The following is a 26924-nucleotide window of genomic DNA, read 5'->3' as shown; positions in this document are numbered from 1 at the left end:
GTGCAGGAATTTGCATGTATTTAATCTATTAATGTTGATAGGTCTGTTTAATAGATGAAGTTTACTTTTTATGTGAGTAGGTGGACTCTGTTTTTCTTCTAATTGTTTCAGGTGACAATGAAACCACCTGCCTGTAACAACGTGCAAGCAGTCAAATACCTGGGATTTATCTCTACTGTGTGCCCTGGACCAGGATTCAGATGATCTTTACTAGATATGAGTTTGTAGATGTTCAAGGCAGTGTTGCTTTAGTAGGGAACTTACTTGAACTGGGAGCTGGGTAAAGCTGGCTCCTGTACTACCTCACCTTTAATTACTATCGTGTTCTGTAGCTTAATATTAACCCACATCTCACTGCATCCTGCCTCCTAATTGGCTTAACTGCCTGTCACCCAAAAAGGCTTGATTGTGTATAGCAACACGATTCCCCAAGTATTTCCTAATTGGCACTTGATGTGTTGTGAGGAGATGAGTCCCTCTTGTCTGTATTAATAGGTATGCTTTCTTCTCTTTGTTCTCAGGACATTGATCCTATGACGCATGCCCGGAAGAAACAACTTTTCCTTCTGAAACGTCCAGCTGGTTCTGCTGGCCAGGTTTCATCACCCACAGGCAACGGGAGGATGGACAGGACTCAGGCGGAGTGTAGCGAGCAAAAGGACAGGGATGCCACTGAGGTTGCCAGCAGTTTGAGTGGATTTGTGGGGACAAGCAAAAGCAAGAATTTGCAGGAAGTCCGAAAAACGTACCCGCTGCGGAAACGTCTGCTCCCTTCAGTGAACAAAAAGACCTGCAAAGTGCTTCTCACCAGGCTGGAGGATGTGGCTGGATCTCTGTCAAAAGAGACCCACAGCTGCAAAAAAAAGGAACTTCCCAGCTGGGTGGAAGAGTTGGGGTCCACCTTTTTTGCTGAACAAGTTAAGCCTGTGGGGGCGGGCAAGAGTGATTCAGCTGGGGAAAAGTGCACAGTAACTTATCCAGGGACAGAGGAAGACCTTGATGCTGCTCCTTCAGAGCCCAGGAAACGCAGACTGGCCTCTCTGAATGCGGAGGCTGTGAACAATCTGCTCTTTGAGCGGGACGATGGCTTGTTGTCTGGCAGGCGCTTTCGGAGGGACCCTGCCAAAGCCAGTGGAGACTGTACTGCCAAGAGCATGCATTGCAAGGCAGGTGACAGCTGGCCTGCCTTGGAAAAGACAGCTGTGAAAACAGGTAAAGGCAAAAATCGACATGAGGCCAGTCAGAAATACAATAGCTGTGACCATTCACTGGATGAGGTCTTTGATGACGGGTTAAGGAGAGAGGATAGTGCCATCTCCTATCATCCCACCCCAAAGAGACTGGCCAGCCTGAACGCTGTGGCTTTCTTGAAGCTGACCCATGAGAAAGACCAGCCCCTGAAGCAGAGGAGTAAGTCAGACGGAGAGGGCAAGTCTGAGAACCACTGCTCAAAGTCTACGCTCAAATGGGCCAAAGCCAATAGGAAGAATTGTGTCAAGTCCAAAAAGGAAGCGGCCAGCTTAAAAATGGAAGGTCAGCACAGCTGGCGAGGGCTCACTCTGGGTGCTTTTGGGAAAGCAGAACAGCAGGACTCCTCTAGGCTCTACAGGACAGCCCAGCCTGTCCCTTATGAATCGCAGTCTAGTATGGAGGGTTTCTACCATAGACTGCCTTTGCTCATGGGTGGGCAAGCTTCCATGAAGCCAGAATATGGAAGACCTGGAGAGAAATCCCCGACTCCCAAACAGGAATTTCATCAGCCTTCCTTTCCTGTGCAGCAGTTCCCCCCTTTGCCTGTTCCTGGGAATCACACAGATTGTGGCTGTCTCTATGAATCTTCAGATCTGGCTCCGTTGAACGGGTTTTATGTTTGTTATGGCCAAAGTGGATACCGTGGCTACTCTCACTGCTCAGTTTACCCCAAGGATGAACTTTCGCAGCCTGCTACCTGTGAAGGGCTCTTGGTATCGCCTGGTTCCTTGCCATCAGGCACTCATTTCCAGCCACTCCACTGGTGCAGCTCCCCATATTGCTGTGGAGAAGGAACAGCCATCAACAGCTACAGTGTCTGTGGTGTTGTACATGTGCCGGATGGCAGGATCAGCAGTGTGCACACAGGACGGAACAGCTACCCCTACAAAATGCCTTTTGCAGCAGGTAAGGTGCAAAGCACGAGGCTGTTTTCCTAGGAACACTGAGCAAGATGAGGGCTTCTCTGGGGCAGTGGTGATTATCTTGTGGCTTACCAAAGTTTGAGATCTCTGCCATGGATCAAAAAGAATCCTCCCTCTATTTTTAGCCCAGAGGGTTTCTCTCCATTGAAAGATCCTGTTGGTGTGGAAGGCATGGAACTGCTGAAAGATTTGAGGCAGTGAGGAGATGACTCATGACTTGTTGCACTGGAACTAGCTGCTTTGATCTGTGTAAAATGAGAGTGGTTTCAATTCCTAGATGCTCCGCAAGGCTTCTCTCTATCCTGCTGCACCATGGTGTCATTCTGTTCCCAAAAGCTTGCTCTTGGTACTGAATCATCCCTGCAGAACAGTGTGGGGAAGCAGGCAGTGCCTCCGTTGTTAAGACTCTTGATGTTGAAAGCTGTGTAGGGGATGCAGTCTTGTAAGGCTTTATAGATCTGACCTGGCAGGGCTGTGCAGTGATTCAGTTTGAGTCTGCTGGTTGAACTGATGCTTGAATTTCTTTGTAGTGATGTAAGTGCTGGTACATTGTTAGCTTGGTGGACAGCAGTCCTATGCTTCGTGTTTAACAACACTGGAAAATCAGGCACTGAAGTGGGGGCAAGCAATAGTGTAAGATGTAGGGTACTTGTTTGCCTGGCCTATTTCAGTCCCGTTTGTTTGGGTTTTATTTTCTAACTTTGTACATTGTCGGCACTCTGCCCTTGCTATTAAAATCCATCTTTTTGAAATATTTAAAGCTGAACTGCTGTGCTGTGGTTACCAGACACCAGTGCTTTGTGTAAAAGCCATCAAGCTAGGCGCTGCCGCTTGCTAGTGCTGCAGTCTGTAGTCAAAGCTGCTGCTTCAGCTGCTGGGAGTGTAAACATTGATGTCTCAGTTAACTACGTGCACGTGTTCGAGTCAAAGGAAGGCATGACTTAGCTACTCCAAACAGATTTTCAGGTAGGCGGATGGAGTTTTGGTTCAGCTCTCAGTTTAAGTAAGGCTTTGTCATCTTCCGTTGTAGGAGACTACTGAAACATGGGAGCATTTGGTTGAGATATAATTTCTATATTCCTGAAATATCTTTGCTGTCATGGTGCTGCTTCCTACAGCAGGAGTTAGGCAGTGTTAGTGTCTTTTAAAGCTTGCAAGACAACAAGTTCAGCAGTGTGTTCTTGTCTGACACTTTTCTGCATAGTTCCCCGAGATCATGTCAGAATACTTAGTTCCTGAAACTTTTCACGCCACTGCCTCCAGCTTCACAAAGGACTCAGCAGTACAGATGAGTTTTGTTGAGAGTTCAGCCCTCCCTGAAAACAGGGTGATTCCTTCTGGTGCTGGCAGCAATAGTTCAGGTGTATACAGTCTTTTCTCTTTGTGGAGGAGTAAGTGGCAGAATAGTTTCCTTTCCTAGCAGGTGTTTGGATGCAGTGCATTTTGATTTAAAGCTGACTTTATTTATATATATGTGTATGTATACGTATATCAAATACATATATATTTGATTTTTTATTTTCTTCACATGAGCAACTTGGATTTAAAAGCTTTAATATCTGAATAATTTAGACTTTGTTTTTCAGACTGAAGGAGGTTTGTCCACACGCTAACAGGGGTTTATACTTAGATATTGGCTTTTACATATGTGTGTGCCTCTGAATTCTCATCCTTCCCTCAAATGGGTTATTTTAAGGAATTAAAGGATTACTCTGATTGTAAGCAATATAGGCTCCCATCTGAGATCCCACCCTGATATGCAGGATCCAGTGTTATGTACAAAGTGGTTTGCTTTTCTGTCTTAGTACACTCAAGGTGTTCAACTTCCAACCTAAAAGGGCTTTTGTGAGTGAAACAGGCACAACGTGATTCACTGCCCTGTGCCTGCTGAGGCCAGGTGGATGATCTTTGTTACCTTTTTCTATATAGCTCTGTGTTGTGCAGCAGCATTCTCCCACAGAGATGTTGTGTTCCTGTCTACAGGCATCTCTAGGAGGTTGATGAAAGCTGCCCTTGGGTCACCCTAAGAAAGCATGTATTCAGATTTAGGGTTGCATGTTAGATCATTTGGGAATTCTCTTTCTGCTGACACCGGGTAATTCTGGTCTAACTTGCTCTTTTCTTAGCCACGACTTGGTTTGAGGGCTTGTCTTGTGCCTTCTGGAGTAGCATGAGATGTTCTAGATGCTTTTGAGAGGCAGCATCAGCCAGATTGCTTACCTGTTGTGGTTACTAATGTGTTTTGGGGACATAGTTTTGTTGAAGCAGCAACTTGCGTGATTTTATATAGTTTTGATCTATTATTTTTTCATGTTTCAGGAGTTAATTTGAAGAATCTTCTCAATTTTCCCCTGATTACTTGAGTTCAACTTTTGGAAAGAAGCTTGCTTCTTCTGCTAGTGTGGTTTAATCCTTCCTATCATTTTGATAAGCCTTTTATTTCTTTTATATGTCTTGACAGTCTGGAGTTGTTTTGGACTCTGGCCAGCCTTTTGTATATTACTGGCTGGCATGACTCTGGGGAATTTCGGCTGGGTTTGTTGTAGTGCAGTGTCATCAGCAGCAAGACGTTGGAAGTTTAGAAATAAGGATACATACTTTTGGAATCCCTTGACAGTGCAAAATGAAATTACAATGTGAAGGGCCTTAATTGCGTTACAGCCATAAAGAGAACTTCAGGGGAAAATGGCGGTACTATGGGACAGTCTTGACTGTGTAGTAGTCTTAAATTTCAAACAAGATAATCTCTTTTTCTTCCCTTCTCTTAGAAGGCTGCAAGTCTCTGGACCAGCTGAACCTCACAATTCCGGTGGCAGGGCACCCTGCGTCACCTGCCCACCCGCTCTCAGGATGTCCTGTACCCAGTGTGCCGCCAGCTGCAGAACCTGTTCCTCATCTGCAGACCCCCAACTCTGACCCTCAGACCATGGCCCGTGAATGTCCCCAGAGCTCAAAGCCTCCCAGTGGCTCCAAATCCGGTCTCCGAAATACGCCAGGCTGTCTGCATGCCTCTGACAGCAAAACAGTGGGAGGCCATTCCCATCCAAAGCAACAGCGCATCAGCAGGCGAAGGGCCACCAATGGCTGGATACCTGTTGGCACAGCCTGCGAAAAGGCTGTCTATGTTGTGGTAGGTGTCTGGAGTGCTGTTGTTTTTGATTTTTTGTTTTGTCGTGGTTTTTTTTTTGGTGTACCCATATCTGTATGTGTATCTTCAGAGGTAGAAGATGACAGAGAGGGGAGGGTTTTGGCTTCTGTTTCAGGGTAGTGGTGGTTGTTAGATGTCCAGTGTTCTAGAAGACAAGCTGTGGATCAGCAGGGCTGGGCTTTGTGGCTGACCTGTTGGCTTTGTTTTTCTCATATTACATTGCACAGCATGATGGACAGTTTGCAGAGGATGGAAAACCTGCCACTCCTCTGCTAGCATCAGTTGAAATGCTGTCATGATGAATAATTTGGCATTTACCTGCTGCACCTGTGAGTCCATCTTACAGGGAAATCATCCTCCAACTTCTTCCTCCTGGGCTATGTCAAACCTGTTTTGAGGAGAGGAAGGTTTTAGCTTTGCTGTAAGCAGCTGTCCAAAGGTAGCTCTTGTAAACTTGTTTTTCTCACAGATAGTGTCCATAGTCCAGCAGAGATCTCCCAGAACGCACAGAGGACTGAAACAGTTTCCTGACTCCCGGATGGATTTTTTTTCTAGCATTCAGTAGCCTCTAATTGGTAACTTACACATTGGCATGGACAGTCACTCCTTTGAAGTCTTCTCAACTGCACTTACTCATTTGTTGCACTGAGGTGCAGAGAGTAGCTGCTGTAAAATGGGAGACTTCCTGACAGAAAATGTAATTACTGTAGTAATGCAGTAAAGTCTGCTTGCTTCTAGTAACTAAATTGAAAGAAAAGTTAATATCCTTCATTTTATAATGTAAGATCTGTGGGCATGAAGATCAGAACCCATTTGCTGTCTGGGAAGGTGGGACAAGGCATTGACCGTGCTAACTAAATGTCACAGCAATGGAAGTTGTGGCCCAACAGTACACACTTGATGCAGTGGCACAGCCTCAAGCTGTTGAGAGCATTATCCATGGGAGGGTTTGTAGCTTTAGCTCTCAGGGATGTACTCTGGCACCAAGGGGTGTGCGAGGGTAAAGTCCATGGCACCTGGAGATGGGTCTCTTTTATCCACTGTTCAGACTTGTCACTGTGCTTTTTACCTACAGAACTGAAAGAGCTTGATTTGATTTGAAAGGGTTTTAGTTTCACAGGTGTGTACTTTTGTGAGACCTGTTGTGAGACCTACTGTCTAGTTGATGACCTGTTCCTTTCTGCCAGACTAGGCAGGAAGAATAGTTTTGTCTTTCGCTTTGCGAATGATAACCACAGATAGCTTACATACATTTGGATGCTACTCCATGATGAACTTTCATTATGTATAAATGCCCTACCCATAGATGAAGTAATCATTCTGACCCAAAATTTGCTTTTATAAGCCAACAAAGTGGAAATAGGGATGCTGTGAGTGGCCTTACACCGTGTGATTTCTCTTGGAGCTCTCTTGAATTGGAAAGACTTGGCTCTGAGCAGGTTTAGGCAAGTTTTTAATTCACAGCAGGACCAAAGGATCTTGGATTGGGCTAGCAAACAGTAAACTAACTTTTTGCTTGTATGCTTGGGTTGCTCTTTCTTTTGTGTGCCAATGCTGTAGAATGAACCTGAACCAGCCGTTCGCAAGAGCTATCAGGCTGTGGAGAGAGATGGAGAGATTATCCGGGTACGAGATACTGTCCTCTTGAAATCAGGACCCAGGAAGAAATCTATGCCATATGTTGCGAAGATATCGGCACTGTGGGAAGACCCCAAAACAGGTACTGTGGCGAAAGGGTCCATTTAGCCTCTGCGTTAGGCAGATGAGAGCAAGCTGGAACCAGGGAGGTGATGTATCTTGGAGAGCTGCAAGCTTTTTGATGCACTCTGCTGCTGCCAGATTGGGTGGCAAAGGGGAAGTGGTTAGTTCCATGGCTTTAGTTCTAGTTGTTCTAGGATCTCTTTAATCACTGGTCTGGAACTGGTAATTAAAATCTTTCTGGTCATGAAAGCACATAATATCTGCCAACTGCGATCTTAGCAATGATTTCCTTTATAATTCCACAGAAGTAGGCATCTCAGGAGCTGTTGCTTATTCAGATGCTCTAGCCAACTTTTGGGCTGAGGGTTGTTATGAGGCATGGGCACATCTGCAGAAGTTCTTGGTGGGCCCTGAAAAGAGTCATTTGAGTGTTTGGTTTTGATGTTAAGGTCCTGTATCTGATTACTGATGGTTAAGTCAAGAATGCTGTGCCAAATATTTCAAGGTACAGTTCAAGCTTAAAAGGAAGAAAAGTTGTTTTTTGTAGAAAGTGGCAGTGGTGTTAATGTGGGAATTAATACCACAAGCACCAAGCTTTGGATAAGCATTTTTTCAGACCACGAGCTGGAGTGGAGACTTTAAGGGAAACATTTGATTTTTGTGCATAACTCACCTCTGTGATGATGTAACAGAAGTAGAACGGGGTGAATGTGCAATGGAATAGCAGTGTGACTGACTTAATGCAGCTCCTTGCTGTAAGAAAAGGATACCTAATTCAGTGTGAAATATTTATCACAACACAGCTGTCTCTACGTGAGAGCTGTGGAAATGAAAGGGATGAAGCAGGAGAAGGAAGCAGGATGTTGGTGGGAAAACACTGCAGCAAAACCAATTCTTGACATCTTGGAATAAATCTTCTTGCAGGGGAGCTGATGATGAGCCTCCTGTGGTATTACAGACCAGAGCACACTCAGGGAGGCCGCAATCCCAGTATGCATCAGGTGAGACATCCAAATGTGGAACTTGAGGCAAGGGGTCTCCTGGTACATCCCACATTTTTGCAAGAAATGGGGGAGTAGCCTGAGATCTTCCTGCATTCTTGGTTGGCCTCAAACTCAGGAGGCTTAGCTTCTCATTTGAGTGAAATTGAGCTGTCTCTTGGCTGCGGTGCAGCTGTTGCCAGATTTGTGAAGCAGTGGTGTCCAGCACATGGGCTTCCCCCGTCTACTGTACTGCCATGCATAACTGCATAACAGGAGTTCTGCATTTTTCATATGCCCAACTGTGTTAGGTCTTAATGCTTCTACCTTCAGTCTGAGAAAATCCTGAGCATCAAGTGAAAACTTTTGATCTGCCACCTTAAGAGTAAAGAGAATTGAGTTTACACTGAATCAAGATCAGATGCTTTTCCAAAAAGAGCATTCTAATCCATGCAGAAACACAGAGCTTGATGCAAAAACTCCCAGTGAAATTCCACAGTTTTTATTATGCAGTATGTTGGAATAGCTCTGTCACGTGCTGCCTTTTTACAATAAAAACCCCCAAATCTGCTGCTGCTTCGGTTCTAGAAATCTGTACAGAATTGCAGATGCATCATCTGACCCCTGTGTAGATTTATGATGAGAACTTAAGACTGATTTGAGGATGTTGTGCCAGTGTAAAGGAATTCACTTTTAAAAAGAAAAATGTGTGAGTCACTGTGACTTCACACCTTACTCAGCTTTGCTTGGACTTGCTTTGGGTGGCAGAACAGCTGTTTCCAAGCTAGAAAATGAATATTTACTGCTGTTTTCAACTCCCCAAAATCCTTGATGCTTTTTTTTTTTTTTTCCTTCTACTTAAAAGGAAAAAAGCATGGGAGTACAGGTCTGGGGAGCAGCCAGGGAATTGTACCAGTCTGATTTGAAGAGCGCAGATTAATTCCTAAATCAAAATGTGATATCTTGTATTTTTCTGGTCCATAATTAAAAGCATGACTAGTTGCATTTTAATGCAGAGAGAGCACTAGTATTCAGTTCAGGAGGAACTGAACCACTTTTTTTGCACACTTGCTTAATTACACAAGACTTCAAATGAGAGATTGCCTTGTAGGCTGCGTAGCTGCGATAGGCTTGCCAAAGATGACTCAGATAATTTTGAAGTGAGGAGTAGAGCAAAACCTCAATGTGCAGAAGTAGGATGTGGCATTTTCAGTTTCTCTGATTAAGCTTGTTCCCAAACAGTGGCCCTGTTTAGAGCTTAACTGTTTCCTCTGGGCTGTCAGCAGGAGTACAGCCTGCAGGTAACACTTCCAAACTTGTGCAAAGCATCCTTATTGCCTCAGATCATCTTTGCTGATCTAATTACATCTGAGATTCTTTAAAATTGTTCCATCTGCGTTGCCCCATATCTAACCAGAGCCAAGTTTCCTAAACTGCCCTGGGAGAAAAATGGCTATTACTACTCCCTTCCCCAAAACAGTCTTTTAAATTGAATTGGGATGAAAAAAATAGAGAGAAAAGAACAGGTTGTTTTATCTTTGATATAAAAATAAATTAGGAAGGCCCTAATACTGCGTGACAGGCCAGTAGTTAAGATGACAAAGTGCCATTCAACCTCTGTTTCTACCCTTAGCTTTACAAATGACTGGGGAGTGTTTCCAGCACAGGAAAGGGAAAATGAATGAAGAACTTCCCTGGGAGCTCAGAGGAATGTGTGGGTAGGGGGTGCTCCAACCTCCTGCTTGCAGAAGCATCACTCACTGGGTTTTCTGGATGTAGTGTGATGGCTCTGCCCACATGAACCCTGTACAAAGTCAAGTTTAGGATAAGTTGGAGCAAAAGCAGCATATGTAGGAGTTGTCTTCTTTAGTTTCCTGTGCTCTCTGTAAGAGAGGTGAGTGTGAATACTTGGGCTCACAGAGAGTGTCAGGGGTGTTAAATGATGGGTTGCTGGAAAAAATTCTGGTACTCACTATAAGTGGGTCACAGGACACCTGCAAAGCGTCAGTATTATTGGAAATATTGGCTCTAAAGAATATCTGCTTTGAGCATGCTTTTGTTGCCTCCCCTTTGAGGTAATGGCGTAGAGCTGCCTTTACCTCCCTGGGGCTCCTGGCCAGCGAGGTGACCTCCTTCTTTCTTTTGCAGAATGAGATCTTTGCATCCCGACATCAGGATGAAAACAGTGTTGCCTGCATAGAGGAGAAGTGCTACGTGCTGACCTTTGCAGAGTACTGCAGGTAGGTGGTGCTCTTAACTTGCTGCTGTTCCCGAGACCTGCATCTATCTCCAGCACTTGTCATTCTTTCCTTTTCCAGCCATTACCCAGCAGAATAGTCCCTGCCCTACAGACTTCAGTCTAGGTATAATTGGATACGCTCACTCTGTGTACAGGTTCAGTACTGTAACCTGGGAGTGCTTCCTCCATGCTAGACTTGTTACATATATCATTGTTTTGTATATGATAGATGCTTTAAAGGGTTTACAAATGCTTGTGAATGGATGATTTTGGTATCTTCACATGTGGGCATCAATGGAGGACAGTACAGGAAAACCTATAGTGCTGGGGCTTAACTCAGTGGTAAATTAAAACTGAGCAAGTCTGGAAGTCGCCTTGTACGTTCATCCCCAGTGATACACAGATGCTATGGCTAGCTAGAATGTCTTCTGATATATCAGTATTGCTACTGGATCCTTGTATATGTGCTTGCAAATTTGAGTGATTTTTTGACAAAAGGATCAGTCAGATTATTGACTAAAGCACTTACAGATAAGCTTTGGCTGATTAAATTTAAACTTGGTCAATACGAATATCAGAGTGTTCAAATTTAAGACTGCCAGCCTTGGATATATGAATCTTTCAGAAAATGAGGGTTGAATAGGCACACAAGTTGGTAACATAAAATAGTGCTTGAAATGTCTTCAGTTTTGCTGGGCATACCTGGTTGACTTTTGAGTCTTACTACAGAGAGGGAGCATTTAAGTCTCTCTGCTTGCTGTTTTGCTTCTAACCTAAGGCTCCACTATTTGAATTTCTAAAAACAAACTTTTCCAGCTCGTTTTAAAATGGATCTTGTTCTTTCTGAAAACTAAAAAGCAAACTAGACTTTGGATTCAGACAACTCATTTCCTTTCTAACAATTCCTGCCAATTTCCTGCCAATAGGCAGGAATTTTTTTGTGCTGTTGTGGATAAGGTCACCTTTGAGAATCCTGAAGGCCTCTTGAATTTATCCTTTGCTTACACTGGAAGTCCTACAAGGAAATAAAGGTTTTTAGAGGCTGCTTTGTTATTTAGGAGTTGTAGTTGAAGCTGACTTACATCAATTCTCAGAGATGGTTTTTGTCCTTGGTCAGTCTTACCAAAGGGTTTACTAATGTAGGATGCAAAATCAGCTGGCCACAAAATCTGTCTGTACCACAAGCTCCTGCAGAAGGGTTGTTGAAGTGTCCTGCAACAACAGGAGAACAACACTGAGAACAGCAAAGCACCCAGAATACAGATATCTTTTTTTCCCACCGGTTTATTAATCTTAGAAGTGCTAGTACAGTTGATAGAATGAAGCTTTTTTCCTGTTGCTCTTAGCCTGGTGTAGAGGACAGGTTTATCCCTGACCTAGAGCTACTTGATATGCCATGCTTCAACCAGCTTTTTTTCAACTGGATAGTTGATGTTGAAAACCTGTTTGTGAGGGAAATACATGTATACAGTGTGGTGTGAAACTGGCATGAGTGTTTACAAAACTGATGTTCTTTTTAGCTTGACTCAGGAGCTTGTCTGTAACCTGACTTTGACTCCTGTATGTAGGCATGCAGCATTTGGTCACCAGGACCTGAAGTCAATACGTACTCCAAGATCTTGCTCTAACAGCAAGGAAGGAGTGGCCCTTATCGTGAGCTTTGGATGAGAAAATTGTATTCGACCCTCCAGCTTAAATGCTTTGTCCCAATCTTGCATGAAGGTAGCTGGAAGAAAACACGGTACCTGTTGTACTCAGTTCACTTGCATCTGTCTAAATGATGGCCTGATGTGCCAGACTTTGGGGAAGGTAATTAACAAAAACAAGGCCAAAGTAGTAAAGGTGAAGTGGATTGCTGGAGCATCTTTCCTACTGGATGGAGTCTGCCAGTATAGAAAGCAAGACTATTGGACTGCTTTGTATGGTTCAGTGTGGGATCAAAAGCCGTCCTGCTTTTGAGCAAAGGGTAATTCTCCTACATGTTCCCTTCCCCTGTGCCCTTTATCCTTGGGCAGCCACTCTCATGAGAAAGGCTGACACAAACAGCAGAAGTTGTGTGGTGAAAGATGATGTGAATCCATACTAACTCTTCCGATGCGATTACTTTGCAGATTCTGTGCCTTGGCAAAGCGTCGAGTCGAAGGGATCCCTGGCAGGAAAGCCATCATGGTTCCTCCCTCGGAAGAATACTCCACACCTCTGCACCGCAAGGTGCCTGAGGACACTGACCCTGAGCTGGTTTTTCTCTGTCGTCATGTCTACGATTTCAGACACGGGCGCATCTTGAAGAATCCACAGTAGCATGGCTCTGCATTGAGACTGTGGTGAGGGTGAGCAGCGCTGGGGAGCTGATGGCAGGACGGCAGCCTGGGACATCTGTGTGCTCCCACCCATTTATCTTGTGCTGCTCACAACCAAGAGCTCTCAGTGCTCTTTCCTTGGACTGAAAGGCGTGCATGGGAGCAGATTCCTGTGGAGGAAGGCAGTGGTTGAAAGCACAGCACTTCGTTAAAAGCATAAATGAAAATATAGACGTTAAAAATAAATATATGTATATAGATATAGGTACTTGCATATGTAAATCTATATCTATATATGTATCTAGAGATGCATATATTGGGAAGGGTTTGTAGGGGATAAAAGCCAGTAAGCTGAATCAGAGCCATTGTTGGTGGGAGTGGTGGGAAGACACAGGAGGGATGTGGTGGTGTGTTATGTGAGTCAAGCTGTAATAGTCCTGTGGTTCTCGTGTCCTCGTGTGAAGTGGGAGGACTGAGACCGGTTCCTTGGCAGACTGCAGGAGCCTCCTCTGTCCAAAAAGAAAGAGAGAGGATTCCTGGTGAGCGAGAGCTTCTTCAAAATACAGCAGTTGCTTTTGAGGCTACTTGAATGCAGAGTAGCCTTGAGTCACACTTGAGTAGGTTTTGCAAGGAAGAGCTATTCCCTTTTTTTCTTCCTCATCTTTCTCTTCCCCTCACCTTCTTAAGAACTGTTTTGCAACTCACTGTTTGGACTGAGGCTTGGCAGCCAGACTTTGAAATCTGCTCCAGCTCAGAGACAGGGAAGGACCTGGCGGGATTGATGGCTTTATGTCCTGGCATGACATTGTGGAGAGCTGTACCCACACCCACAGGATTGCAGCAGATGTGCATTGCCCTAAAGCTGGGAGCGCACCAAGTGGGCTCCGTTGGTGGAAACCAGGTTTTCTCTTCTGAGCACTGCTTGCTCATATAGCATAGAAAGCTTTAGAGATAGAAGTGGGTTTACTCTTTCGTCCAGTTCATTCGTCTGTAATGTCCTTTAACACCATCTTCTCATTGTGAAGAAGCTAGATGACAAACACTTAAAGTGTTGCTTTTAGCTTTTTTTTAATAATTTAACCCCCCTTTATGTCTCTGTTCTGACCCTGAGTTTCTCATTGAAGCCACCAGCAGAGCTGTCTCAGTGCTGCGCTGCAGCTTTCTCCCCATCTCCAAACTCATCCTGTCATCTGAGCAAGCTCACCAAAGTGGCTTTGTGGCTCCTGAAAGGAACTGAGTATTGGGGAAGGGTTTGCATTGAAAAATGTAACCTGAGCCTCATAGATATTTCTTTGCCTCTTGCCTTACATGTATAGATCCTAAGTAGACTTTAGCTTATCTCAATGCAAACTGTTGAAGTTGATTCTAAACCAAACCAAAGGACAATGTAACAGAGTCCGTTGAGTCAGCCACACCAAGCTGGGAATCCACATTTAGATTGCACTAATGTAAAGAAAGAGAACCAGTGCTGCATTAGCCCGTGTGCCTGCTGGCTGAAGCCACTTATTGGAATTGTAGGGATTTGCATTTTTCTGCTTTCTGCGGGGCTTCTGAACTCATGTAAAACAGTGGAAGTATTGAAACTGCTTTAACATTGTCCTGTCAGTGGATGTGGGAGGGAACAGCATTGGCTTGATCCAACAGCTGCACGCCTGGTCTGGAAAGAAAACCCCATGGCATCAAATCTGTTACATGCAAATAGCTTGTTAATGCTGTAGATCTCCAGAATTGCTCTACATACCAAAGAGGGGAAAGTGTCTAGAAGAAGAGGACATAAAAAGAGAGGATGAGAACTGGCACCCACCATAGTGGGACAGCAGGGAATGCATCTCTCTGCTGCTGAGGGAACGATTTCTGCTGAGTGTTGGAGAAGATGTTGGAAAAACCCTGTTGTCCTTGCCCAAGGGAGAATGCCCAGCTTCAGGAGGCTTGATGCTAGGTGCGTGGGCAGGAATTCATGGGCTAAGTATCTTATCTCGTTTATACCTCAAGATACTGTTAGTGTCAAAGTAATTGCTCAGATTTCTCCTTAACAATTAGCTTGGGCACTGATGGTCTCTTGGAATGATTTAGTTGGGCTGCATGGTGCGATATCGCCCAGTGGGAGTCAGGAGTTCTTTTGGGTGGATGAAAATGGCATGGGGAAGGGAGGAGCATGGAGATGTTGGAGGATGGGATCCCTGCGGAGAGGGAGGACACTGGAGAAACAGAGCCATTCCTGCCGTCATGATACAGGGTGATGGGGGAACAGAGTGGCTGTGCCCTGGGGCCATGGGCATGTGGTAACAGCATGGAAAGGTGACTGATGGTCTTAAATACACACATTTGACTTGGTAGGGATTCCTGACACCTAGCCTGAAGCAGGTGAGTTGCCTGCAGCTGCCTTCCACTAACCCAAGTGCCATCTGATGAAGGATTCATCAAGACCCACTGGCCAGGCAACCCTGAGCATTTCTGCACAGTCGGAGAAAGATCATAGAATCATAGAATCACAAGGTTGGAAATGACCTATAAGATCATCCAGTCCAACTGTCTCCTCATCACCATTGCCACCACTAGTACTAAACCATATCACGCAGCACATCATCCAGACACCTCTTGAACACTGCCAGGGACGGCGACTCCACTGCCTCCCTGGGCAGGCCATTCCAGTGCCTGACCACTCTCTGAGAGAAAAAGTTCTTCCTTAAGTCCAACCTAAACCTCCTCTGATACAACTTGTGGCCATTGCCCCGTGTCCTGCTTTTGCCTGGGAGAAGAGGCCAAATTCCTCTTCACCACAACCTCCCTTCAGGAAGTTGTAGAGTGCAATGAGGTCTCCCCTGAGCCTCCTCTTCTCCAGACTGAACAATCCCAGCTCCCTCAGCTGCTCCTCATAAGACTTGTGCTCCAGACCCCTCACCAGTTTTGTTGCCCTTCTCTGGACACGCTCCAGGACCTCAACATCTTTCCTGTAGTGAGGAACCCAAAACTGAACACAGTACTCAGGTGCGGCCTCACCAGTGCTGAGTAGAGGGGGATGATCACCTCCCTGCTCCTGCTGGCCACACCATTTCTAATGCAGGCCAGGATGCCGTTGGCCCTCTTGGCCACCTGGGCACACTGTCGGCTCATGTTCAGCTGAGCATCAACCAACACCGCCAGGTCCTTCTCCACACTCATCCAGCCACTCATCCCCAAGCCTATAACGCTGCATGGGGTTGTTGTGGCCAAAGTGCAGAACCCGGCACTTGGCCTTGTTGAACCTCATCTCATTCACCTCAGCCCAGCGGTTCAGCCTGTCTAAATCCCTCTGAAGGGCTGCCCTACCCTCAGGCAGATCGACACCACCTCCCAGCCTGGTGTCATCTGCAAACTTGCTGATGATGCACTCAATCCCTTCATCTAGGTCATCAATAAAGATATTAAACAAGATAGGTCCCACTACCGACCCCTGGGGTACACCACTTGAAACAGGTCGCCAGCTGGACTTCACTCCATTCACTACGACCCGCTGGGCATGGCCCTGTAGACAGTTCCTTTCCCAAAGAAGTGTATATCTGTTCAGACCATGGGCAGCCAGTTTCCCCAGAAGAAGCCTATGAGGGACCGTGTCAAAGGCTTTGCTGAAGTCTAGGAACACTACATCAACAGCCCTTCCCTCATCTATCAGACTAGTCACCCAGTCGTAGAAAGAGATGAGGTTGGTCAAGCACGACCTGCCTTTCACGAACCCGTGTTGGCTGGGCCTGATCCCCTGGACTCTGCGTACATGCTGTGCAATCTCATCCAAGATGATTTGTTCCATAACCTTCCCTGGTACTGAGGTCAGGCTGACAGGCCTATAGTTCCCCGGATCCTCCTTACAGCCTTTCTTGAAGATGGGAGTCACATCAGCAAGCCTCCAATCCTCTGGGACTTCACCAGTTAATCAGGAGCATTGATAGATGGCCGAGAGGGGCTCAGCAGTCACCCCTGCCAGCTCCCTCAGCACCCAAGGGTGCAGCCCATCCGATCCCATGGACTTGTGACAGTCCAGACGGAGGAGGAGCTCTCTGACTGTCTCCACTGGAATTGCTGGGGGCATAGTCTGTGCAGTGTCCCAGACTTCCAGATCAGGGCATAAAAAGCCCAGAGGATAACTGATCTGGCTGTTAAAGGCAGATGTAAAGATGGCATTAAGGATCTCAGCCCTCTCGTCCTCAGTGACCGCATTCCCTGCTGCATCAAGTATAGGATGAGAATTATCTTTGATTCTTCTTTTCCCATTGATATATTTATAAAAGGATTTTTTATTGTCTTTTACTGCAGAGGCCAACCTGAGCTCAAGTTGGGCTTCTGCCTGCCTAACTTCCTCCCTGCGTACCTTAGCTACTTCTTTGTAATCTCCCTGAGCAGCCTGTCCCTTCTTCCAGAGGATGTAGACTCTCTTTTTCTCCTTGAGTCTCAACAGTAATTCCCGGCTCATCCACACCGGTCATCTTCCCTTGCAGCTCGCCTTACAGCTCTCAGGGACAGCCTGTTCTTGTGCCTTTTAAGATTTCGGTCTTGAGGAGCGTCCAGGCTTCCTGGGCCCCTTTACCCTTGAGAAGCGACTCCCAAGGGACCCGCGCTACAAGCTCCCTGAACAGGTCAAAGTCTGCCCTCTGGAAGTTTAAGAAGGTAGTTCTGCTGGCCACTCTTTTGACATCCCCAAGAATGGAGAATTCTACAATTCTGTGGTCACTCTGCCCAAGACAGTCCCCAACCTTCACTTCGCCCACCAGTCCTTCTCTGTTAGCGAAAACCAGGTCCAGCAGCGCACCACCCCTGGTAGGCTCTCCTACCAGTTGCGTAAGGAAGCAATCTTCCACACAGTCTATAAACCTCCTGGACTGCTTCCTCTGCGCTATGTTATATTTCCAACATATATCAGGGAAGTTGAAGACTCCCATCAGAACAAGTGCTGGCGATCGCGTGACTTCTGCGAGCTGCTCATAGAATGCCTCATCCAACTCTTCGTCCTGATTTGGCGGTCTATAACAGACCCCCACCAAGATGCCACCCCTACAGGCCTTCCCCCTGATCCTTACCCATAGACATTCCACTCTATCATTCCCAACCCCAAGTTCTTCTACATCGAAACAGTCTTTAATATAAAGGGCCACACCACCACCCTTCTTTCCTTGTCTATCCCTTCTGAAGAGCTTGTAACCAGCTATCCAGTCATGGGAGTGGTCCCACCATGTTTCGGAAATAGCAACAAAGTCATAATTAGCCTGACTCACAATCATTTCCAGCTCTTCCTGCTTGTTGCTCATGCTGCATACATTGATATAGACACATTTCAGATGAGTCATCTGCCTCATCCCCTGCTCGAGCACCTTTCCCCTAGGCTCATCTCTTGAGAGGCCTGTTTTGTCCCCTTCCCCCTTCATTGCTAGTTTAAAGCTCTTTCAATAAGCTCCTCTAGTTCCTGTGCCAGTATTCGCTGCCCACTTCGAGATAGATGGGTTCCACAGGCAGACAGCAGGCCAGGGGCTGAGTAAACTGCCCCATGATCAAAGAACCCAAAGTTTCTGGCTCGACACCAGCCAGATTTGAACCAACCAGATTTGAAACTCAGTCTTGGAAACCACAATAACACGCTGAAATTCCTCCTTCTGAACCCCTCTCCCCCTCTGCTCCCACCTTTGTCCTGGCTCCTCCCCAAGTAAAAGAGAAATTGTGCTTGTCCTGGGCATAGAATGGGCTGTGTTGTGTCCCAAGAGGACAAATCCCAACTTCTCACGTTATAATCTGCTTCAGGCCAAGAACATTGTTTGAGATTCACGTGGTTGCTTATGCTGTTGTGCAAACAGCATGTAAATGAATTGAAATGTCTTATCCATAATGAAAATATTTCATGCTTTTTTAATCTATTAGATATGGAAATATTTTTTGAAACTGAAAATGCAGTCGGTAGAATTTAAATTGAAACGTAAACATGTAAAATATATTTTAGTTGATAATTTTGTAAAATGCACTTTTTTTGTGTCTTTTCCCTGGTTTCCCAGATCTGTATTTCAGTGTTTACAGATGGAATGAAAACATTCCCTATACCCTTCTTCTGTGAGAAAGATATATTAGAAGTAATTCTTAAAAAATAAATTTGAAAAATTGTATTGATTTAGAAAACAAATCAGTGGAACTCTATTCTTCTTTTCCTGGGTTGTCAAAAGAGGAGGTAAAGTTCTTAAGTGCTTGGAGAGTACCAGTGTGGGACTGAATTCTGGGGCTTGGGTACTTAGGGAGTGATTCCAATGCTTTTCCACCCCCATCCTTGCTGGGATGCAGTCCTAAGATGAACAAAGAAAGGAATGATCGGTTAAGGGGATTAATTTTACCTTCTATTTTTCCAATCTTTTCTCAGCAGCTGCTGTCATAGGGATTGTTGTTAAGCATCTGCCTTTTAGAGAGGGAAGGTGCTAGTGGCAAAGATAGTCTCCGGAAGGCTTGATGTATCAATCTGTACTTTAGAAACACTGTAAAGGAGTGCGTTTCTTCTCTTAGGAAAAAACATCTTATAAAGAGCATCACTATGCTCGGTGTCTTTTACTTGGTATCAACGCCATCAGCTTTTGTCAGCACGGGAGCATCCCAGCCCCACAGCTCCCAGCTCTGTCCATCCTCACACCAAGAATGGAACTGACAACTGTGTGGTCTCCATTGATGTGCCCATAAGACAAGGAAGAACCCAAATGGGAGCAAAAGCTGCAGCAAATTATAGCCTGCCTGAAATCACACAACTGGATCAGGACCTCTATGAGAATAGAATCTGCTGGAAAACACCCTGAATGCAGGTGAGTGTGGTCTGAAGATGGTAAGCTTAAGTTTTCACAGTGTTGGGGAGCAGCTCTGCAAGCAAAAACCTGCTGCCAAAGCTGCTCACCCCAAGGCTGCAGTGACTTTGACGATTTGGTGCCCTCTGCAGTGAGGCTGTGCTGAGACCTGAGTACGAAGCAGTGGGGAGATGTGATTTAGCTCTTGACTGGGCAGCTGGCCCTTGGTGTGGGTTATTTCTGTAAATAATCATGTGTACTATTTAGAGCTGGAGCCTTGCGTGCGTGGGAAGGGGGGAAATAAGTTCTGGGAACAAAATAGGGGGGTGCTGAGGGGGGAGGGGGAGGGGGAGGAAGAGATGGTTTACAGTGACGTTGAATTGTGTCCTAATTGGAACATCCATAAAGCCCAGGGAGTAGGGTCGCACAGGTCCAGGCTCTACAGTGTCTTTGGTCCCTGGGTTGTTTCCATCAGGAGATCTTGATGTAGTCCCATGAAGTTTCTAGTGTGACTTCTTATGGTGCAGTGGCTTCCGGCCAAGCAAACCCACAGCAGCTTGTGTGCCTGCTCTGATTGCTGCTCTGTGCTGAAGGAGGTAATTAATAAGGGGAAATACCCCCGAGATTTCCCATGCTAGATAATATGATAATATGGAGCTGAGGAGCTGCCAGGGAAGCGAGCATGCTGTTTGTGTCCCTTGTTGCTATAGGGATGAGATGGCTTTTCTGTCAGAGCCTCCAGTGAAAGCAGCTAATCCATTTATAAGAGGAAAGGCTATTTAATAAAGGAAACAATTTAAACTGGATTTACACAATCTGCTGCATGGAAGCACCGTTTACTCTGCCACTTCGTATTTAATTTTTCTTTCTCTGTGAACCTCTTTGGAGTGCTCTATAGGAACAAGCTGCAGTTGGAGGGGCTTTTGGATGCCCAATAATTCTTAAAAACAAATCTGTTCAGTGATGCTAAACCAAGCCAGCAGCAGATGAGTATTTTCCACTGTGTTATGTCTTAGGGCACTGGAATACAGTATTAGAAAACACACAAGCTATTATAATGGGGGGGGAAAGGTATTTTTAAAAGGATATCGAGCAAAAGCTTGGCAGAGCAGGGTTAAGAGAGCCTGCTTTCTGCAAGCTTTGTCTTCTGTTTGCACAAGGGCAGCAGGGAGGGAGTTCTGCTTTCAGCTTATAGGTTTCTGCTTATCCAACAATGGAAGTGACCCCATATGATCCCAGGCTGGGATATGGAGTGGTAAGGATGTTTTTCCTTTTGCAACCACAGCTCCAAAATCCTCTCTGTCAGTACCAGAGTGCAGCTAATGAGTAGGGCTGAGTTAATACCGCGCTGTACGATTACAGTCTATAAAAAGGGATTTATATGGCATGTTAGTGCCATTTATTTTACCGCATTAGCTGCTACCATGCACACAAATAAGCAAGGTTGGGTTTTGTTCTGACCTCTCTGCAAGATGAAAGCCAAATACCTGCTGGGAGCAGATTTTCCAATGGGATTGGGAATGCTGGGAACTGCTGCAGTGCCCACTGCCACAGCCCCACAGGCATGTGCATAGGGAAACATAGATTTGGGACAGCAGCAAGGCCTGCCTGCAATACCGGCCCTTATCCAGCAACAAGAGGAGATGCTTCTGACTTGGAGTTTTTTTTTTCCTGATAATTGCGGAAGTTTGCTCCCAGCTTAAATTTCCTCCTTTGCAATGGATGTTGTGGTCTAAAATGGATTTCTTAGGTTTAAGAATCAAAACCCTACTCCTATGTCTTCACGTGTGAGAACTGCAGAACCTGTGTCAGATTTCTAATTGTCTTTTTCCTCCTCTAAAATGTTGGAGAAAACATGCCATTTTTATTATTTACAGATGAAGGGGAGGGAAATGCTATCTAGTGCTCTTTTCCAGAAAGGCTCATTTTCCTGTGGTAAGGAAGCAAGAGGAGTCAGACTTCTGTATTTTGAGGCTTCTTTTAAACTGAACTGATTGAGACAAATGGAAGCATTGAGTTCTTGTGAAGTCAGCTTGTCTAATTAAAACAGCACACGTTTTATCACAGTTCTTTTTTCAGGGCATGAAGCTTTCTCTTTTCTTGTTCCTGTTTCCTCCTGAGTTGTATCCTGAGTTTCCTCCTTAATGTTCCACTCTTGAATTCTCCTTTCCTAATCCATCTTCATGCTGATACATCTCCAAGGAGCAACCCAAGCACCCAGAGACAGCCCAGCTTTCAGCCCTCTGGTGAGGACCACCCAACTGTGTTGGGGCCATTTCAGATGTCCCCATCAAGTTGAACACTGTCTGCATCATCCCCTGCTCATCCAGAGCTGACTCAGGGCGATACTCATTGAGTGCTAGCAGCACCCTGTGTTTAATGGTAATAAGTCTTGGTAAAATAAGTTTGGGGGCTCATTTCTTTTCCATTTTCTTCTAAAACAGCTGAACAGGGCAGTGTGCATCTCATTGTGTTTGGGGATCCCAGAAGCCTTGATTACATCCATTTTGCTCTTTCATCTGGGAAAGAAATTGCTATTTCTTACTTTGACACTCAGGTTGAATTTTGTTTTATGAAAAGATGTGAACAATTTCTTCCTTCTCTCAGGTGTCAGACCCAGAAAAGTGTTATTAGCTGCTGTGTAGTATTGCTTTTCTTTAACGGATATTTCTGCCTTTCAGCTGGGGCATGGGAGGAAAACATGTAATGAAGGAGGAGGGTTCCTAGTAATCTATCAACTTTGCATTAGTGAGAAGAAAGTATTTTCATGAGATGGTTAACCCCTCTGATGCTGTTTCCCCCACTGGAAATAACGCCTGGCCCATTTGTATGGGATCTCTTATCAAAGCCATGTAGAGTTTAATGTGCAATACTGAAAATTGATGATAAGGCCACATCTAGCTACAGACATGAGTTTGTCTGATGTGGGTGAAACTGGGAAGCAGAGAGAGCCCTGGTCTGGGAAGGGCTGAGAGGGGTTTGAAATGGAACAGAGGATGATGAGAAAAAGGGAGTTTGGGGGCTCTGCTGACTTCTAAAATTGAACGTGGCTTCCACTGATCATGTCTGGTAGTAGTTTTCTTGGGCAGGGGAACCAAAAATGGCTTTCCTGAAAAGCCTCAGTTTATAATTACAACAGGGTGGGAAAGAGAGCATTAAACCCAGCGTAAGGTCCTTGCAAGTTCAGCCAGCTGCTTATCAATTAATTTGCAGATGCAAGATAAGCAGATCTCCAGCACTACATTTCCTGGAAAGTAGTGATTTCTGTTCTGGGCAAGATAGACCTAGCCCCTCATAACCATCTTCTCTGAATTATTATTATATTCATCCAGCATGTTTGACATGTCTTAAAATGAGTTTTTCAGTTGGAAAGGTGAGTCAGTTTATGTTGGGAGAATAAAACAGATTCTGACACTTTATAGAGTTAAAGCAGAGGCAGTATATTGGAAAAAATACAACTCTTGTATAACATGAAGTGTACTTCTGATTGGTTGCAGGTGTGAAATACATGCAATGCCTCACAATTATCCCATGCATTCTTAGTTGTGTTCAGAAGGCACTGCACAAGGCTGTTTCTGCAGTTTTTTTTGGTTCATACAGAGAAAGGGGGAATTACAGAGAAATACTTGGTTAGCAGAGGACATGACTACGTCCTTACCCAAATCATGGTATCGTTAAGGTTGAAGAGACCACCAAGATTCCCAAGTCCAGTTGTCAGCCCACCCTATCATGCCCATTTAGCTATGTCCAAGCAGAGGTATGTGGCAGTGCCTATGATGGCAGTCAGGGTCCAGCCTCACTCTGAGCCGGAAGGACATGGATGGCTTTCAGTTTTTCTTTCCATCCCCTATAAGGGGATTTCTTCATTTCTGATGGCCAGGGCTGAGTTCTACAGCCTGCTTTAAACCTGTGCGTGCCCATCATAAACAGTGCTGGGACAGCAGCTCACTATAATGCTGTGTGCTCAAACAAATTTACTGTGACTTGAGGCTGGTCAGTATGTCTCTCTTCTGCACCATTTATAGGGACTTTGGGATTCCTATGGATGAAAGGCACAATTTAAGTGCAGGCACTAATTTACCCATATATAGGAATGACAGCTGGCCTTGGTTAATGCATTGGGCATGCTGTAAAGCCTGTGTGTTTTCCCAGGCTCTCACAGTGGGAATGGATTCAGAAGGTTGCTCTGTGCAGTTGGGTATGGGGACAAACAGGCTGAGTTACAGGAGATGTGGATTTTTATGGTGTCTGGATGTCTCTTTTTTTTTTTTTTTTTTTTTTTTTTTTAATGTGAAAAAGCAAAGGAACAGACTTATTTCAGGCAGCATTGAATGTCATTTCTTAATGCAATGCTCTGCATGCTCCAGCAAGCTCCACTGATAGTATCAGTTAGTTGTGGCTTGTCAGTATGCACCAGCTGAGTGGTGAGGCTGCAGAAATAGTTACCTTTAGTGGGGAAACAAGTATCAACGTTGGTCCAAGATCACCACAAAGTCAGCAGAGGGGTTGGGTAAAGCAGCACATCTGCCAAGTGCTATTCTTCAGGGTTTCTGATTAGGATTGTTGAGAAGCTCCTAACTGAAGTCATCACCATACATATCTACAAGCAAACTAAATTCTGTCACTTGTGTTTTGCAGTGTAAGTTTACAGCTAACCCCCAGTAGCCCAAGTTTGGTCTTTCTCAGAGTCATTTTATGTTGTAAATGCATCTTTTCTGCGGGAAAAAAAAAAAAAAAAAAAAAAGATCTCTGACATATATCCCCATAGTTCTGCATATAAGGCTTCCTCTTCAGTTATCATATGAAATCACACCAGACCTACGGATATAGGTCCCATCCAACCTGGAATGGATGGGGCTGCGAACAACCCGGTCTCAAGGGAGGTATCCCTGCTTATATCAGGGAGTTGGAATTAGGTGATCTTAAACCATTCTATGATTCTATATCACAAGTGAATAGAAAGAAAAGAAAACAAGCAATGCCAGCCCAGCCTACCTTCTAAGTAATAAAAATTTCCCTTGGCTGCATTGAAAATAGCATAGTGCCTTTACCAGAGTTAAATTTGATCAGTCTTCCTGCTTTCCATTCAGGGCTGGTTTGCGTCTCTGTGCCACAGGTAACTCATAGTGACACAGCTTCAATTTATGCTGGAATTGAGATGAGATCAGAATTGAGATGATTGGACCTACTCTCTGAAATCACATCAGGAACCTGATTACAGATAGCACAGGTTTACAGGTGCCCTGCTGACTGCAGTGTGGAATATATGTTATCTTCCTAAAGCCAATGCAATATTTACAATGAGATAAAACTAAAATGTAAAAATAATCTAGCTTCAGGCTCTCACGCTTTGCTACAAATGCTTTGTCTGCCTTGGCCGACAAAATGCTCTTGGCTTCTGATCAAAGAAAACTAAGTGGAAGCCACTTTCTCTTGATGTTAAGAAAGCTTTTGACAGAGAGAGTCCCTGGAAGCCTTGCTAAGCAGAGCAAGCGTGGTGGTATGCTCTGGAAGCACACTGAAAGAAAATACACTGAACAATGCACCTATGGCGTGATTTCTCCTCCAGAAAGGGCTGTGTTTAGACCAGCTACAAAGATGCAGTCTCTACTGTTACCTGCTGTTAGGGCTGCCTGTGTGGCTCTTATTGCCCTCTCTGGTTACAGCTTACCTGTTTTAGGGCTTAGGCAGGGTTGTGTAAGGAGGACTTCAGCTCTACTCACTTGGCCAAGGTCAAGGATGAGCCTCTGAGGAATTACTTGCAGAAGTCTGGGGAGCTGTTGGCCTTCCATTTGTGGGTGGTGGCACATCTGTTCTCAGCTGTGTTCAGAACACGAGGTATTAAATCACTTTCACCCTTTAGCTGCTGAAACCATGCAAATAACAACACGTTAAAGGGTTAAACAACGTGCGGCATAACAATTAACGGAATCTTAGCATCATCAAGCCTGGGAAAGACCTCCGAGACCACCCCCACCCCCACCCCACGTCCTTCAGTGCCGCTTCTCCACGCGCTGATGGGCTGGCAGACTGGCCCAATCAGGGGTGCTCTGCAAGATGCACCTACAGCCATCCGGCCGGCGGAGCCGGACCTGCCGCGGCAGGGAGAGGGGGAGGGAGGGAGAGGAAAGGGGGTGAGGGCGGAAAGCGGGGCGGGGACGCCGCGAAATGGCCGCCAGCCCCCAGCCCGCCCCTGAGGCCGTCACTGCCGGCCGCCGCCCCGCCTCGCCCTCCCTCCCCGCTGCCGGTCTTCTTCCCCGGCATGCGGAGCGGCGGCGGCTGAGGCTCGGCGCCTCCGAGGCCATGTCGCCGCGGGCCGCCTTTCCCGGGGAGGTGCGGCGGGCGGCCGCCTCGGCGTGCAGCCGATCCCGCCTGCGGAGCGGCAGCACGGTGCTGCTGCCCTCCATGCTGATGTTCGGCGTCATCCTGGCCTCCAGCGGTCTGCTCTTGATGATCGAGAAGGGCATCCTGGCCGAGGTGAAGCCGCTCCCGTTGCACCCGGCGGCCGGGGAGGTTTCCCGGCGGGTGGAGACTCATGGAGGGGATCTGGAGCATGAGGTGCTGCGGGACATCCGCAACCGCACCATCCGCTCGGTGTGCGGGCAGCGGGCCATGCCCCACAGCGTCTGGCAGCTGCCGGCCGGGCAGCGGCGGACAGTCCTCCGTCACCTCCTGGTCAGCGATAAGTACCGCTTCCTCTACTGCTACGTGCCCAAGGTGGCCTGCTCCAACTGGAAGCGCATCCTGAAGGTGCTGGATGGGGCGCTGGAGAGCGTCAACGTCAAGCTGAAGATGGACCACAAGAGCGACCTGGTGTTCCTGGGGGACATGACGCCCGATGAGATCAACTACCGCCTGAAGAACTACTACAAGTTTGTCTTTGTGAGGAACCCGGCCGAGAGGCTGCTGTCGGCCTACAGGAACAAGTTTGGGGAGATCAAGGAGTACCAGCAGAAGTATGGGGTGGAAATAGTCAGACGGTATCGAAAGAATGGGGGCAAGTCGGCAGGCGACGACGTGACCTTCTCCGAGTTTCTCCGCTACTTGCTGGACGAAGAGGTGGAGAGGATGAATGAGCACTGGATGCCCATCTACAACCTGTGCCAGCCCTGTGCTGTGCGATATGACTTCATCGGCTCCTACGAGCGGCTGAATGAGGACGCCAATCGTGTCCTGGAGGAAGTTCAGGCTCCGTCCTTCATCCGCTTCCCAGAAAGGCAGTCATGGTACAAGCCGGTGACGGCAGAAACACTCCATTACTACCTGTGCAACACCCAGCGCAGGCTGATAAAAGAGCTGCTCCCAAAGTACATCCTGGATTTCACTCTCTTTGCCTATCCCCTTCCAAACATCACCAGCGAATTCTGCAGGCAGTGAGGTGGTTTTTTGCTTTAGGATCTGGAGTAAATTCTGCAAGGTTTAGCTAAGACAGTGGTGGAGTGTTGCTGCAGGGCAGGTGAAGTTCAGATTGGATACTAGGAGACATTTCTTCTCTGAAAGAGCCATCAGGCACTGGAACAGTCTGCCCAGGGAGGTGGTAGCGTCACCACCCCTGGAGGTGTCCAAGAAACATTTAGATGTTGTCCTAAGGGGCATAGTTTAC

The 26924-nt window shown here is 46.1% G+C and overlaps 2 protein-coding genes across 2 annotated transcripts; both read left to right on the top strand.

The window, feature by feature from the left end:
• Positions 1 to 527: 527 nt before the first annotated feature.
• BAHD1 (bromo adjacent homology domain containing 1) lies at positions 528 to 12543 on the top strand (the record flags this gene model as incomplete). The annotated part of the gene is made up of 6 exons (XM_079536919.1): positions 528 to 2157; positions 4943 to 5304; positions 6883 to 7042; positions 7948 to 8024; positions 10152 to 10243; positions 12354 to 12543. Exons 1-6 carry the CDS (start codon positions 534 to 536, stop codon positions 12541 to 12543), a joined length of 2505 nt encoding a protein of 834 aa, XP_079393045.1. The 5' UTR covers positions 528 to 533.
• A 13081-nt stretch (positions 12544 to 25624) lies between these two features.
• CHST14 (carbohydrate sulfotransferase 14) lies at positions 25625 to 26698 on the top strand (the record flags this gene model as incomplete). Its single annotated transcript, XM_079537832.1, has 1 exon — positions 25625 to 26698. One exon carries the CDS (start codon positions 25625 to 25627, stop codon positions 26696 to 26698), a length of 1074 nt encoding a protein of 357 aa, XP_079393958.1.
• Between the last annotated feature and the right edge of the window lie 226 nt (positions 26699 to 26924).

This window comes from Tetrao urogallus (assembly GCF_951394365.1).
Source record: "Tetrao urogallus genome assembly, chromosome: 6".
In the NCBI taxonomy this organism is placed as follows: Eukaryota; Metazoa; Chordata; class Aves; order Galliformes; family Phasianidae; genus Tetrao; species Tetrao urogallus.
The sequence above is the reverse complement of the archived record's forward strand: the minus strand, read 5'-3'. Positions and strand labels throughout refer to the sequence as shown.